Here is a 15842-nt window from a genome sequence, read left to right as displayed (position 1 = left end):
ATTCACAGATGGGAAGTGAATGTCTCTAAAGTATATTGAGCTAATTCATGTATCTTGAGTATCTTTAATTTTGTCAGAGAAAGCCCATTTTTTCATAGTCATCACTGCTAGTCAGCAGGCCACTATTTTAATCAGATAGAAGCATAGCAAGCATTGTTGAAAGAGACCGTGATGACTCAAATCCTTGTAGGAGCTTCCTTTGGAGAATGGGCTTTCTAAAGAGAAAGACAGTGCAGCCTCGACTAGAATGCTCATATACCAGGGTGGAAGCTAAGTAACATTTATCTAGAATATCCCACAGTATGTGCTTCATACTGTGAAGTAAATCAGATGCCATAGCAACACTGTGCTTCAGCGCAGCAAACCTCAACATAGTTCAGTGGAATTGAATTAAATTAATGCTAATGAAATCTATCATTGGGAGCCCTTTTACATATCACCAGAGGGACACCATTATTAGCAAATATTCCTTGAGCAGCTACTACTTGCCTGATGCCAGAGAAAGCCTTCATACAAGCCACAGAAGGAGAGCGCCATTGGACCTATACTCCAGGACAGCACACCTCCTGTGCTGGCACCGAGGGGCTCACTCCTCATAGGGCTCCCTGGGGGTGGAATACGGAGACAAGGGGGCCCAGAGAGCTACTGCTCCCCAGATATAAAGAGTTGGTAGATGCAGGAGAAATGGGCTGGAATAGCTTCCCCAGCAAGTGTTGACGATGTTTAAAGAAGCTCTGAGAAAAAAAAGGATGATGGGCCAAGACAGCCTCACCTTATCCACCTGTCATGTCCCCTTGGACACCGCTGGGGTGCATCTGTGAGTCAGTGTCCCTGTTGCCATCTGGCTTCATTGTCACATAGTCTCTTCTCTCCTTTTTTCTCCTGGTCCCTGTCATTTGTCTTTTGGTACCTGTGTTTGTCTGTGCACTGCTCTCCTATCTGAGTCCCTGCCTTTCTCATCTGCCTCTCATTTCTTTCTCTTTTCTCTATGTCTCTGTCTCACCAGCTATCTCTGTCTTGCCCTTTTCTCTGTCTCTTTCTCCCACGTTTCTGCCTCATTCTCTCTGCATATGTCTCCCTGGTTTTCTCTTTGTCTCTCACCCTTTCTTCCTCACCCCCTCTCCCTCTTCCTGTTACTCATTTGTCCTTTCTCATTCCCGAGTTGCACGTGTACTTGGATATATACGCTGCTATGCATCTGGATTAGATGTCTATCATTACAGGTTTGTTTTTTTTTTTAAGATTTTATTTATTGAGAGAGAGAGCATGAATGGGGGGAGGAGCAGAGGAGAGGGAGAAGCAGACTCCTACTGAGCAGGGAGTCTGATGTTGGGCTCAATCCCAGGACTCCAGGATCATGACCTGAGCCAAAGGTAGATGCTTAACTGACTGAGCCAGGTGCCCCAATTATTATAGATTTATAGATCCTGCTACTTTCTCCCCCACAAGAGAGGCGCACATCAGGTTCCCATCCCATCAAGAGGTCAGACAGTTATCTACCTCAGGGGTGGTTATCAAGGCACAAGTATTCTCTGTGCAAAGAATGATCTTCAGTCTCCAGCAGGTACTCCAAGATGTGTCCAGAACAGCGGGTCGGGGTGGGGTCATCCAGCTGCACACTTGAGGGTATCAAGGCACCACTGCTCTACAGGATCTCCAGGGCATGCTCCATGGGGATGCCAGCATCATGATTTGGGATGAATTATCTTTGGAGCGTCCAGATGCTAAATGGGCTGCTTTCAGCCTGAGTGGGCTCATGATGCTTTGCCGAGGTGGCCGCTCTATGGATGGAGGAGTACAGGTGGCACTACTGGCTGCACAGTGATACAGAAGCCCAGAGTCCTCACTGGATCCTCAGCTGCAGTGAGACCATTCCAGACCAAGAGTTTGTGGATGCAGATGAGTTTTATGAGGCTCGGTAGGTAGAGGACAGTGAAGAGGTAGGTAACTGTGACTACCTTTTACTTTGCTCCTGTGTGAGAGGCTGTCTCCCAGATACCCTTCCTCATGTGCTGCTTAGTTAGTCTAGCCCATAACCCTATACTGTAGATGAATGACTGGCATGTAGACAATTTATAGAATTTGCCCTAAATCATGTATTTAATAAGTCACTGGTCTGGGTTCAATGAGATTATATTCTTTACACTATCCCAGTAATTTTCAAAATTTATCTTTCTTAACAATCAGAAGCCTTTAGGTTTAATGGTATCTCAGTGGCATTTCAGTATTTAAAAGAACAAGGTACTTTGCTGCTGTCAGTGAAGAGGAGCGGGGTCCAGGGCTCCAGTACCTCTCCAGCCACTGCCAGCCATCCTCTGCAGCTTAGAAGCACTTACACGCAGAAACAGGGGAGGAGCTGGCTCCACCTGGGAAGAATGGAAGCAAGTATGGGTCAGTGGATCGATGGGAATGAAAGTTGGCCAAGTGACCTTAGAACAGTGGCACATGATACATACACACTGAGTGGAAAGCCAAGCAAAATAAATACTCACTTACCCCGGGCTATCCATGCCCTGCTTGGATCTGCCTCTGACAGAGTGAATTCTAAGGAAGAAGGGCAAACAGTCATAATATTTGTATTGTGGCTTGCAAATGAAAAATATCAGAATGTGTGGGCTCAGAGTAGCTGGCAACTTAGTGTCACACAGTAGATGGAGGAGCCTGGTCACAGATTCCCTGGCCTTTCCACTGTGGCATGTGACCAAAGAAAAGAGGGAATCAGCCTACCTGTGAATCTGTCATGAGGTTGTCTTCCCCAAGGTGATCCTGCAACTCTCAGGATATTGATATCCATCTCATGAGGATCCTGGCTGGCGGTCCCCCCAGCCCTCCAAAAAAACAAAACCCCAAACCACACAAGTACTACCAAAATAGTAATGATCCCATTAAGCTTGAGTAATTGTCAAGCCCAAAGAAACTTAGCAGTTTACTGATTTAGCCAAAATTAGACAAGGAGACTTAGGTCAGATGAGCAGCAGCCCCCGTGCTCCACAGAGGTTCGCCTGCATCAGGCCCAGCAGCCAGCTGCCCTCACACTGATGGTGCCACTCGTGTCTCTCCTCCGAATATATCCTGGCAGAGCCAAGAGGACACTCGTCTGCTTTACATTTTTAGAGCAGATCTCATGTTTTCCCCGAAGTCATTTCATTTTATTTCAGGGTACAAATAAAATATCCAACTTGTGTACCCTCGTGCTCACCACTCAGGCAGCGTGAGTCCCATGTGAATTCCCACACTCTCCTTCCTCCTCCAGCATCGGGGCTCTGTGTGGGTGGTGTTCCAAGTCCTGGAGTGGTTCGAAGCAGGTGGTATGGGTGGCTTCCAAGTTTCCCGCTGCCACTACCAAAATGACAAGAGGTAGCAGAGGGAAGACTAAAGAGAGTGGGGATCAAGGAGCACCCCAGGGCCCCAGTGCTGGATAGGCTGGCAACTGCAGCCACACTTTAGCCAGTGCGTTTTTAGGGGCTGCTTGCCTCTGTGCCCCCCAGTCGAGCTCATCTTTGTTTCGGTGGATGTGGTTCCCAACCAAACCCCTCATTAATTTCTCAGCATTAATTCAGTTTTAATTACCTGTGTAATTTTTTAGTTGCTCCTCCAAATCTCCAAAGTGGTAGTATCGAAACTGGTACCTGAACTTGTCAGGTAACTTACCCATTAGTTGGTAAATACTCTTAATATTCAGATTTATAATATATTGATACTCTGTGGTTTTTATTGAGAATGTTTGGTATAAAGTAAGAGTTAAAAAAAAAAACAAAACAACCAAGTGTAAAGCCCATTGACCACTCACACACTCATATAAAATCCCTGAAATAAATATCAGGATAGGACCTGTAGAACCATATGGTTTAAGGGGATTGGGTTAAAAATGCATATTTTAAAACTCCTACCCCCCCCCCCTTTAAACTCCCCCCCTCCCACTCGCACACACACCTTATTACATTCAGGTCAGGCCTTGCAGAAGTTATTCATGGAGGGTTTGGAGAAGGGTGAATAAAAGGTTATGTAGATGTGATTAACTTGGTATTAATGCAGAAAAGAACCCTTCTAATCTAGAAGTCTTGACTATTTTAAAATGAGCTAATAGCCATTGGGGTGAATTTATGTAGCAAATTGCTATCTGCTGTATTCAAATTATTCCCCGAGCTCTGACTCATTCAGAAAGTACCAAATATCACGGAGGCACACAATTATCATGCTTAATTAATGTTTGCAACCAAAAAGAGTAAGGTTGGAATCTTTAATACCATCGTTGATATTGAAGAACTGAAATTGACTATTATCTTGAGATTAATATATTTTCCCCAAGCCATACCCTGGGGTCAAAAGACCGAGTATTAAAACTATTTGAAAAATTCACTGCAATAATTGCTTTAGGGGCTAATTTTTTTTAATGTCTTGCTTCCTTATGCCTGTACTACTGATTGTTATAGTCTGCACATTTCACCCATTAAGTGGTAATTCAGAGTGACAACTACATTGAAATGAAGCAAGTTAGTTAATCACCATGAAACCATCCCTGAAATACCCTGTCCAACTACTCCCAAGTCACTGGAGGCCTCTGATTACCTGATTTTCTACTGAAGTGAGATTTTTCCTGTACGAAGCTGTAAATATTTTTATGGGAATTCAGGACAGTGGGGGCTGCAGTTTGGTTGGAGCTTGTTATCAGAGCAATCAGAATCTGCCAGAGAGCAGAAACTGGCTTGCTGGTGGCACTGTGCAGATTCCTCAGGGATGTCCTGCAGGTGCCCAGTGTGGGGCAGGCAGGACCATTGCTTATTCCAGCCCTGGAGCCTCGAGGTACTGACCAGCTGAGGGTCTGGGGTGGGCTCTGGCCCTTGTAATAGGACTTGGTTTTCACCAAAGCCGGACTGGGGGTGACAGAGAACTCTGTCAGGAAGCACCTGCACAGTTTCATCTGCCCGTCTGGACTGCTGGGGGAAGAAGCTCCCTTGGTCTTCCTTTATCTTTATGATCGAGTAGGCTGTGCCCTGGGGTCTGCACCCCCTGTAGGGAAGTCTGTTGGGTCTAGTGGTAGACACCAGGCTCGTGAACCAGTTCACCCTTAGAAGAGACACAGCAGCCATGCATGGGGCTTGGGTGCCACTCAGAGACCTGCCATGGCCCCTGCCATGGCCCCTCCCTGGCCTACGGTCTGTGGGTTGTCCATAGCAGTGTTCTTACTCCTCCATGCTTCTCTCCGTGGGGGTATCTGTGGTCCAGTGGAAGTGCTTTCAGGGGCCACACTTCTGTTTCACCGGCTTTGGGAAGTATGTTTCAGTGACACAGATTCTCCCTTTCTAGCTTAACATAGAGGCTGAAGATAAAGCCAAAGTATTCTATATGTCAGATAGGAGAAGGGAACCCCTCTGATTCCAGAACTCCCTCATTCTTCCTGTCCTGAGAACACCACTCCTGGGTGACTAGTATGGCAGCTCCTGCCCTGCCTGTCCATAAACTCGCAACTCGATTCGTGAGGCCATGACATTGAGATGTTGCAGGTGAAGATGCCTATAAACCATAGCACTCACTCTTGTTACAGAAATAACTCAGCAAATACCTCATTAATGCTGGCCCCATCAGGTAAGCACTTAGACACAAATATATCCTAAGAAGCTCACTGCAGGGGATCCCTGGGTGGCGCAGCGGTTTGGCGCCTGCCTTTGGCCCAGGGCGCGATCCTGGAGACCCGGGATCTAATCCCACATCGGGTTCCCGGTGCATGGAGCCTGCTTCTCCCTCTGCCTGTGTCTCTGCTTCTCTCTCTCTCTGACTGTGTGCCTATCATGAATAAATAAAAATTAAAAAAAAAGAATATGTCAAAACATAACATTAAAGAAAAAAAAAAAGAAGCTCACTGCATTGTATGGGAAAGACAAGTGAACATGCAATTCACTGAACATTGTATTGAAGGCAACAATAGGGAGAGATGATAGGATGAAGAAGGTGGTCAGCTCCAGTGGATCACGCAGGACCTTGCAGGATATATAGGAGCCAACCGGGGATGAGATGGGGCTGGGGCGAGTGTGGGCGGATGGGGCACAGCCTGAACCAGTTCCTGGAGGTGCCAGGCTTCATGCAGAAGTGGAGTGATGGATGTTTGTTTGCTGTGGGGAGCCATGCCCTCCCTTGGGCTCTGCATGGCAGTGGCCCTACATTATTCACTTGTGTTTGAGGCCTTATTTACATTCATCTACTGTGGGCCAAAACGAGGACTGGCATGCCACAGCCTCTGTAGGGAAGGGAAATGATCCACTGCTTGGAAAAGCTTAGGGTACACGGTTTTTATTTACCATTAACTGTCCCTTCCATTAGAGGGGTCTGTGGCTACAGCATCTTTTTCAGCTCCTAGTCTGTGAAATGTCCCCATACATTGGCAGGGGATGGGGAGAATGGACAGTTCAGGTCACAGGCAAAAAAAACTGGAGCAGAGACTGACAAATTTGTGACATTGACAGAGCCAGTGAGAAGTTGCTCAGGGCAGAGGCTGGATATGGATCTGAATTCTCAGAGTACACTAGTAAGAGGGGTTACACTAGTAAGAGGGGTTCTTTTTGCTTTTTCGTTTTCCTGATATTCATGACCAATTTAAGAAGCATCTTATAATGTGTGTTCTAGTGCCACAGGGAAGGGATAGTGGAATACTGTTCAGCAGAAGGGGGAAAAAGCAGACAAGCTGGGGGTGCATTTTTGTGTCATGTGGGTATACTAGGATGTCACATAGTGCATCAAAGTTCAATAAAAAATATAGAAAGTTTAGGGGCTCCTGGTGGCTTAGTCAGTTGAACATCTGACTCTTGGTTTTGGCTCAGGGCATGATTTCCTGGGCAGTGGGATGGAGCCCCGCATCTGGCTCTGTGCTCAGTGGGGAGTATGCTTGAGATTCTCTCTCTCTGCCCCACCCCCCAACATGTCTGTGTGCACACTCTCTCTCCCTCTCTCTGAAATAAATAAATAAACCTTTAAAAATATATAAATTTTAGGTACTTGTATTTATAACATATACTGTGGTATACAGTAAATCCCTCCTTCCCCCAAATAAAACACTTTGGAAGTTGATTATTAAGTACAGTATACTGTTCTCTGCACCTTCAGCCTTCTCACGTTCCCAAGCTCACGGGCCACATGACCTTAACTTCCTATCTGACATAGGACTTTCTTTTTCTTTCTTTGCCCTCTCCTTTCCAGGAGCCCCCGATTCTGTTACCCTAAGCCAGAAAGACCTACATGTTTCTAGTGTTCCTTCGAATACTGTTGATTTTTTTTATAGCTTCCTGGATGGAACATGTGAAGAAATAGTATATGGTAACTGCTGTGCTTTGAATTTAACACACTTAAATGTAGTGTTATGTATCACTGGTTAGCTCCAGAATTCTCAGGCTTAATTAATTCAAGCATACAGTATTCAAAGTAGGCGATTTTGAGACCGATGTCAGCATCAGGTACAGGCTCTCTGGTTTACTCTAGGGTGTTCCTGTCTGATCTATAGCCGCATCATCTAGAAAATGGGAATAATAATGATAATACCAATTATAAAAGGTGGTTGTTGGCATTAGGGGAGAATACTATGTGAAAGTTGGTTGGTTTTTTTTTTTTAAGATTTTATTTATTTATTCAGAGAGAGAGAGAGAGAGGCAGAGACACAAGCAGAGAGAGATGCAGGCTCCATGCCAGGAGCCCGATGCGGGACTCGATCCCAGGACTCCAGGATCGTGCCCTGGGCCAAAGGCAGGCACCAAACCGCTGAGCCACCCAGGGATCCCCAGTTGGTTGGTTTTTAATTATCTGGTTGTAAAGTACTGAGCCTTCCCATTTGATGCATCTTTGGTACCTGTTTTTCATCACTTAGATGTTAATTTTGTTTTTAGGATTGTAGAAGCATGAAGTTCACTTTAAAGCAATAATTATTTTTTTTAGATTATCCTGTTTCTGCCATGTCAGAAAAATGACTGCTTTGACTTGTGACATTTCCATAAAGCTGAAGGTTTGATGATTTCAAGGGAGATGCTAAAAACACATTTTGTAACTTCCTTTAAAACTTATCTTCTAGCTTTAATCTGTGACTGATCTGTTTGGTGTCAAATGATAGCTATTTATGGATGGCTCAACCCAAGTCTCTATTTCCAGCTTGAATCCTTTCTCTTCTCTGAGGTCCCAACCCTGTCCAAGCTGGCTTGGATCACCATAATGACCTTGATGGGTCTATTCCAGTCTTGTGTTGCAGCTAGAGGACCTTTTCTTGACATACGGAATACTTCATCCCTTTGTGGGCGTGCCATCTTATTCTTAGCCTCTGAGCAGTAAGAATCCAAATATTAAAAAGCTTCCTGGATGCTTCACTCCTTCCATGTCAGTAGTCAACCTCTTCATTTCTGCTAGCATGCCTTTTTTCATCCTTAAGAGCTGGATGGCTCTGCATGGCACCAGCTGTACCATATTGGAACGCTGTACTCAACACCAGTGTTCGCCATATTTATGTTTCTTTCATCTTTTATTCTTGAGGCACCTGCTGCTAGGGTCTGATTTTCTCTCAGGTCTACTTTCTTTCGATGAGTGAATGATTGTGTCTTTGCCTTTAGTATTATCCCTCTCAAATCCTTTTTGAAAATACAGTATAATAAATGCCCATCTTATGAACTCAGTGATTGTGGTAAGCGTATGATCAAAAATAAAGATGTGGGTTAGAAGACAAAAATAGACTTAGCTAGGTCATCCTGAAAGACTGAAAATATTGTATTTTTATATTCTTCCTCTTCTGTTAATGTATGGGAATAGAAGATTTCCAGCTTTTTCAATTTGCAAGTGATTTTTTCAGTTTGAAACAAATTAGTATAAAAAGAACATGCTAGCTTTAGAATTTGACTTATCATTAAAAAATAATAGGAGAGTCATCCCTTTAATCATCTCTAGCCAATTAAGGGTTTGAGTGACTTATATATTTATGAATTTTATCATTTAAAGCTTCATAAAAAACACATTTTTTGGAGAATGTAACAGCCATCATATTTATTTTATTATAGTTTAGTTTCCAATGTCCTGGTGATATCCTGGTTTGGATTTTACTTTGGTACTAAGTGTTGACAAAGACACAAGAAAAATGTGCTAGCAGTTGAGTCTAGTCTGGTGGAAGACCTCTTTTCAAAACTTTAAAAATAGGTTACATAAAAATTAAAAAAAAAAAAAAAAGGGGATCCCTGGGTGGCGCAGCGGTTTGGCGCGGGCCTTTGGCCCCCAGGGCGCGATCCTGGAGACCCTGGATCGAATCCCACGTCGGGCTCCCGGTGCATGGAGCCTGCTTCTCCCTCTGCCTATGTCTCTGCCTCTCTCTCTCTCTGTGACTATCATAAATAAATAAAAATTAAAAAAAAAAATAGGTTACACCAGTACACTTCTCAAATACTGTTGGGACCACTATCATAGTGTATCTTGTCTGAGCTTTGAGAAAATAGAACTCTTCAGATCACATAATAGGTATGTGATAAATATATAAAATATATTTGAAAAGTTTTAAAAGTTGGAAGCAAAACATTTATTTTTTTTAAAGATTTTATTTATTTATTTATTAATGAGAGACAGAGAGAGAAAGAGAGGGGGAGAGAGAGGGAGGCAGAGACAGAAGCAGGCTCCATGCAGGGAGCCCAACATGGGACTTGATCCTGGGACTCCAGGATCACACCCTGGGCTGAAGGCAGGTGCTAAACTGCTGAGCCACCCAGGGATCCCTGGAAGCAAAACATTTAAACCAAAGTCTCACATGTTAGGGGATGATGCATATGGAAAGCTGGTTGTAAACATATTGTCCTAAGTCCTTGAGTTGACATTTTTGAGTCCACCATACCCAGTTTACCTAGATTTGTCAGAGAATTCTGCATTCCAGCTTCACATGCTTTAATTTGCTTTTTAAAAAACTTGACAGTGCCTTTAGATTTTTCTACCCATTCCTGAATGTATTCTAGGAGAAATAAGGAAGGGTACTACCCTAGTCAGCATTGACATGAAGAAGAATTACTAGAAATTTCCTTGATATACATGAAGCTGGCAGCCTGAGAATAAGAATTTGGAATTTGCCGGTCAAACATCTGGTGGGCTACTACTTCCTAAAACTGCCATCCAAGTTGGCGGCTTTCCAGTTGTTGGAAGGATGATTATTATGGCCTTTATGGTGGATTTGAGAAGTTCTGCAAATGTGGTCAACAGAACAGTTGATTACTGGCAAGACACATCAGCCATTTTTTGTTAATTAAGCATAAAACAGATCAGTATGAGCTTAAACATCTTGGCCATATAAACAGACTAGCACAAATTGAGGTATAGGATAATCAAAGCTAAAGGTGCAGTCTATATTTTAGAGATATGAAAACACCAAAGCAAACACTAACACCATAAAAAAAAGTTGTTTGAACTTCAAGATATTAAAAATTAGTACAATGAGGCCTTCTTTATTGGCCATTGTAGGAGAAGGAATATCCTTGTAAGAAACACAGTCCTCTATTTTGTAGGCCAACCAGATATCTAAGATTTGATTTATTTTTCAACCCAAAAAGTATCACCATAGACATTTTTCATGAGTTAAAAATCTACCATAGAACTATTTATAATCCAAAATAGTTAATTTTTCACAAAATAAAATTTATCCTTCAAATTCCAGAGCCCTTCTAATCTCTTATGTGAAACTTTACAACATATTTTACCCTATTCTTTACAAATCCTTAAATCTTCTTACCATGATTTATTTATTTTTTTGCAGACTCAGGCCATACTTACTGTAGAATGTGGTGACCAGGGATCTTTTTTTTTTTTTTTTTTTTCAATTTTTATTTATTTATGATAGTCACACAGAGAGAGAGAGGCAGAGACACAGGCAGAGGGAGAAGCAGGCTCCATGCACCGGGAGCCCGACGTGGGATTCGATCCCGGGTCTTCAGGATCACGCCCTGGGCCAAAGGCAGGCGCCAAACCGCTGCGCCACCCAGGGATCCCGTGACCAGGGATCTTGAGGAGGTTCAAGAATGTTTGGAGTAGGGTACTGGGAGAAGTAAATTGGAAGAGTAGGGGATAGGAGGACATAGCAAGTAGGATTTTAGAGATAAAGCAGCTATTGAAGATGATCAGGTCTAAGACAGGGGTTCTTAACCTGATTGCCTATGAGAATCATCTGGAGAACTTAAAAAATATGACAATGCCCAAGTCCTACCCCATTGTTCTTAGGGACCCAGGCTTCTCAGCTTTTAACTTAACCATTTCTAATATGTGGCCCTTATTCATCATGGTCCCAGATAAAGCTCCAGCTTTCATGTGGACATTCTAAGTAGTAGGATAGAAAGGAAGAAGAGGCAAAGGGTAAATCACCTGTCTCTTAAGACAAAGTCCTGGAAGCTTTGGACATGGTGCTTTTGCTTACATTCATTGTGTAGAACCTGATAATGTGTCATACCTAATCGTGAGGGAGATTGGGACATTAGCCTTCAATCTAGGTAGCCATATGCCCAGCAAGCATATTATTACTATGGAAGAGAGAAAGAATGGTTATTTCAAAACAAGCAAGCATCTCTATCGGCTCTAGAAGGGCTGTGGATTAAAAAAAAGAGGGGAGCGGGCCGTGGATTACCCTGTCTGGTAATATGATCTTCAGGCAATTTGACGATTTTGGAGTTTGGTTATCTTCTCCCATCCAGGCTCTCAGGTCCATAGGTGTAAAAGGAAAAGCAGCCTCCAGGTGAGAGGGATCCAGTTCACTGGATGATTTCTGCAGGGGATGCAGAGGATCATCAAGTTTCAGTTAGGGCAAGAATGGGAAGTACAGGAAAGTTAATGATGTAGGGGATTTTTCTGATGATGAAATTATTTCTCTACCCACCATCCCCCTCTGTCTGCCTTTTCTCCTTAAATAGCATATATTCCATAATCACTCCTTTGTGAATCCCCACAATGCCCCCTGCTGCCTCTCTTTCTTTATAGTACTTCTGGGAAGTCCCCAACTCAATGTAAGCTTAACTTCCACCATCCTCCTCACAAAATTATTAACCACAAAGCTTAAATGTGTATTCACCAAGGCCTGGCAATCCCGCGACATTTCCCTTGAATGGGTCACATTCCACTCTGAGAGGAGTCTGTCTGTTCTATTCCTCCTGAAACTTGAAATGACCCCTCTACTTCTGCTCTCCTTCAGCTCATTTGATACTCCAATAAAACAGAAATGAAGCAATCGGGTGGGAGTTTCCCGCTGCCTACTTCTGAGCCTACATCCTGCCTTCCTCTCTCGTTCACCTTACAGTAACATCTCCCAGCTTCTCTGAAAGGCTGACCTCTGCTTTGTACCCTCAACCCTATCCCAAGATATTTTTCTCCTGCAAGGATATCTTCTCTGTCAGCTCGCCCTCATCAACATGAACACGGGGCTCAGTCTTGAACCTCTTCCCTCTCTCTAGGTTCATAAACCCTCATAACCTCTTTCTGGAGCTCAAGGCTCATGTCCAGATATCTGCTTGGCATCACCACTTGGGTATTCTCTAGGCATCTCAACCTCTGCAAGTCTAAACAGAGCTCTTTTTTTCCCACCACATACCAGATCCCCACTTGCCACCTTCTCTATTTCAATCCACTGAGTGGCCAAAGTTATAACACCTTAGGTGAAAACCTAGATTCTCCATCCCTCACCCTGTGTCATTCATCAGCAAGTCCTGCCAGTTCTACCATAAGGTTAAAGTTCATCTGTGTCCTAGCTTGCCGAAAATCTCAATCCTTTTCAAGTCTGCGTAATATTTTACTGTATGTGTATACCATACTTTGGTTATCCTTCATTCGGTTTTTGTGAGTAGTGCTACCATGAACGGAAGGGTACAAATATTTCTTTGAATCTCTGCTTTCAGTTCTTTTGTGCCTATACCCAGAAGTGGAATAACTGGATCATATGGTAATTCCATGGTTAATTTTTTAAGAAAAAATGCTAAAGGGATTTATTAAAACCCATCAACTTACTGGAGAAAAGGACTGTTCATTGATTGCTTCATATATGTCCTATAGTATGTTAGGCATCAGAGAAATGGGAACGGATGGATCACAGCTCCTTCTCTCAGGAAATGCAGGAGTTTAGGAGAAGGAACGTTATCACCAGATGCATAAATGAAAGTAGCTCTTATATACTATATTTAGTGCTGTAATAAGATATGTATAGAGTGTTAATGGGAGCACAGTAGAAAAATAATGATTTGTAGTTTGTTTTATATACTATATTTAGTGCTGTAATAAGATATGTATAGAGTGTTATGGGAGCACAGTAGAAAAATAATGATTTGTAGTTTGTTTCTGAAGACAAAACTTCTTTGGAGTTTATCCAAGATAGGTAATCTACCACATTTTGGTTAGTAGTGGGTAATGCAGTTGAGAATTTACAGTGTACAAGTTTTGGTTGCACATTTGTTTTTTTAATAGCTAACTCAGTCCATCCACCTTTTCTGTGATCTCAATGTCTCTTCTGTTTTTTCTTCCTTTAGTGGTTTTTAATTGCTGACAGATCTTACAAAGTCAGTGCAGCAAGCTCGTTCTTCTTCAGTGGTGTGTTTGTGGGAGTTATCTCTTTTGGTCAGCTTTCAGATCGCTTTGGAAGGAAAAAAGTCTATCTCACAGGTAATCAGTTAAGCATGTTCATGAAATGAATAGGAGGACTTATTTCCCTAAGGTTCTTGGGGAATTGCCATGTTGATACAGAACTGATTTTTATTACACTGGCAAGAGGCTACACTGCCGCCAGAGTTGATGCTGGCCAAGCGTTTTAAAGGGACCAGCACCATACTTGACGGAGGCCATGTATTTGCATCTAAGCCTTTCAGAGCTGATGGTGCTCTCTGCAACTCCCAAATTCTAACTTAAGCCATGTTTCTAAAGAGAACAGAGACTGAGCCAGTGTACTAAATCCATTTCCGTGTATCTTATATGTTGGTTCATTTCAAACATGCTCTATAAGGCCCAGCATAGTTCTCTTGACAAGCTGAGCATGAGCTGGGATTTTTCTATTTCCAACATTATTGTGAATAATTGAAAACTGTGCATGCCTGGTAGATGCCAACTTGTAACAAAGATAGAGAAACCTTAGTTTTCTTTATAGTTTTTAAGAGAACATTTTTTTTTAAGATTTTATTTATTTATTCATGAGAGATGCAGAGAGGCAGAGACACAGGGGGAGGGAGAAGCAGGCTCCCTGTGGGGAACCCAGTGCAAGACTCGATCCCAGGACCCTGGGATCACGACCTGAGCCAGAGGTAGATGCTCAGCCACTGAGCCACTCACATGCCCTAAGAGAAAATGTTCTTAATGAAAAAAGTATAGCTTAGGAAATTTAAGTTTACAAAGGTTTATCTTTACAAATGTAAAATGAGTATAATTTATTACTTTGATCAAATGCTGTTTTACATCTAGATTGTTGACTACTGTTCCTCTCATTCTAGGTTTTGCTCTTGACATCTTATTTGCTATTGCAAATGGGTTTTCCCCCTCCTATGAGTTCTTTGCAATAACTCGCTTCCTGGTGGGCGTGATGAATGGAGGAATGTCCCTGGTGGCCTTTGTCCTGCTGAACGAATGTGTGGGCACCGCCTACTGGGCACTCGCAGGTACTGCTTCACTCCATGCAGATAACAGACTGTGAGCTGCCCCAGAAAACCTCACAGGGAACCAGTTTAATCCCAGAGTCTAAAAATGCACTTGGACTTGAAGCACTCTATCTAAGCATTACATTTGCTTTCCAGAGTTTGTTCTGTATGACCTTGCACAAGTCATTCTATTCGTATTTCTCTCCCCTGGAGCCTGCCTCCTGTAGATGGTGAGCTTGCCTCCCGTCCTCACAGATTGCCTCCAGATTATCCCGAGAGTCTTTTTCCTCAGAAGGGTATTACCTGTTTATACCTTAAACTGAAAAATAGTGCGGACATAAGAAAGCCTAGACACTTCTTTTCCAGCACCGTCATGTTTTTTATTAAATATTTATCTCATGGGCATTGCGGAGGAACGGCAAGTTGGAGGGACCAGATGATGTAGGGCCTGTGCTAGGCCAAATGAGACATTTGTTTTTATTTGAAGTGCAATGGGAAGCCAGTGGACGAATTAAATAGTAGAACAATAGAATCAGGTGGGATGCAGAAAGATGACCCTCGCAGAGGTATGGAGAATGGACCATTGGAGGGTAGAAGGAGAAATCGAGGGGCCATTCGGGAGGTAGTTGTGGTTCACCCATGAAACATGTTGGGGGCTTGCTTAGACAAGGTAGGGGGAGAGGAGCAGGGAAGACGGCCACTTGAGCTGGATTTTGGTGGGACAGTGACTTACTGAAGGATCAGAGCAGGGAAAGAAAGGAATTGAACCTCACGGCTTTGCTTGAAAACTGGGTGGATTGCTGGTACCATTGACAAAAATGAAGTCTAACCTGCTGAAATGTAGTTTTTACTAGTGCACACTGAGCAAAAATAGTAGACTTGAAAATTATTTAAAATAAGCAGACTGGAAATCTGCAAAATAGGATAAATATGTAACAGCCCATAAGCAGTTATAAAACCCCTCCAGAATTACAACATGCAAAAGCAGTGATTTGAAATGTTCACTTTTTAATTAATTTTTTTTAACCAAATAACCTACAGCCTTAGCACATCTCCATCTCCACACCTTACCTCTGTTGTCATTTCTAGGCATACATGTGTAGCTTCTTGCTGAACGTAAGATATGAATGGTCAATTGGACCCTCAAATAAAAATTATTGCTTTCTTTTACCTAAGATCTTCATCTTCTGGGACCTCTATCTATAGTAATGTCATCACAGAATTTAAGGTTATTCAACTAGGGTGCCTGGT

At 42.9% G+C, this 15842-nt stretch overlaps 1 protein-coding gene across 6 annotated transcripts in view; it reads left to right on the top strand.

The window, feature by feature from the left end:
- SLC22A15 (solute carrier family 22 member 15) overlaps nt 1–15842 on the top strand; it is an 81315-nt gene that overhangs the window by 27266 nt on the left and 38207 nt on the right. For all 6 annotated transcript variants that reach the window (XR_012004163.1, XM_072769649.1, XM_072769647.1 and 3 more), the window contains exons 3-4: nt 13497–13629; nt 14448–14612. Coding sequence is in view for 5 of the 6 variants with exons in the window: in XM_072769649.1 (XP_072625750.1) it covers nt 13497–13629; nt 14448–14612 (298 nt within the window). In the remaining variant the exon portion in view is untranslated. The remainder of the gene's footprint in view (nt 1–13496; nt 13630–14447; nt 14613–15842) is intronic.

Source organism: Canis lupus, chromosome 12 (assembly GCF_048164855.1).
Source record: "Canis lupus baileyi chromosome 12, mCanLup2.hap1, whole genome shotgun sequence".
In the NCBI taxonomy this organism is placed as follows: Eukaryota; Metazoa; Chordata; class Mammalia; order Carnivora; family Canidae; genus Canis; species Canis lupus.
Note: the sequence above shows the minus strand (reverse complement) of the source record. Positions and strands in the feature narration are given on the sequence as shown.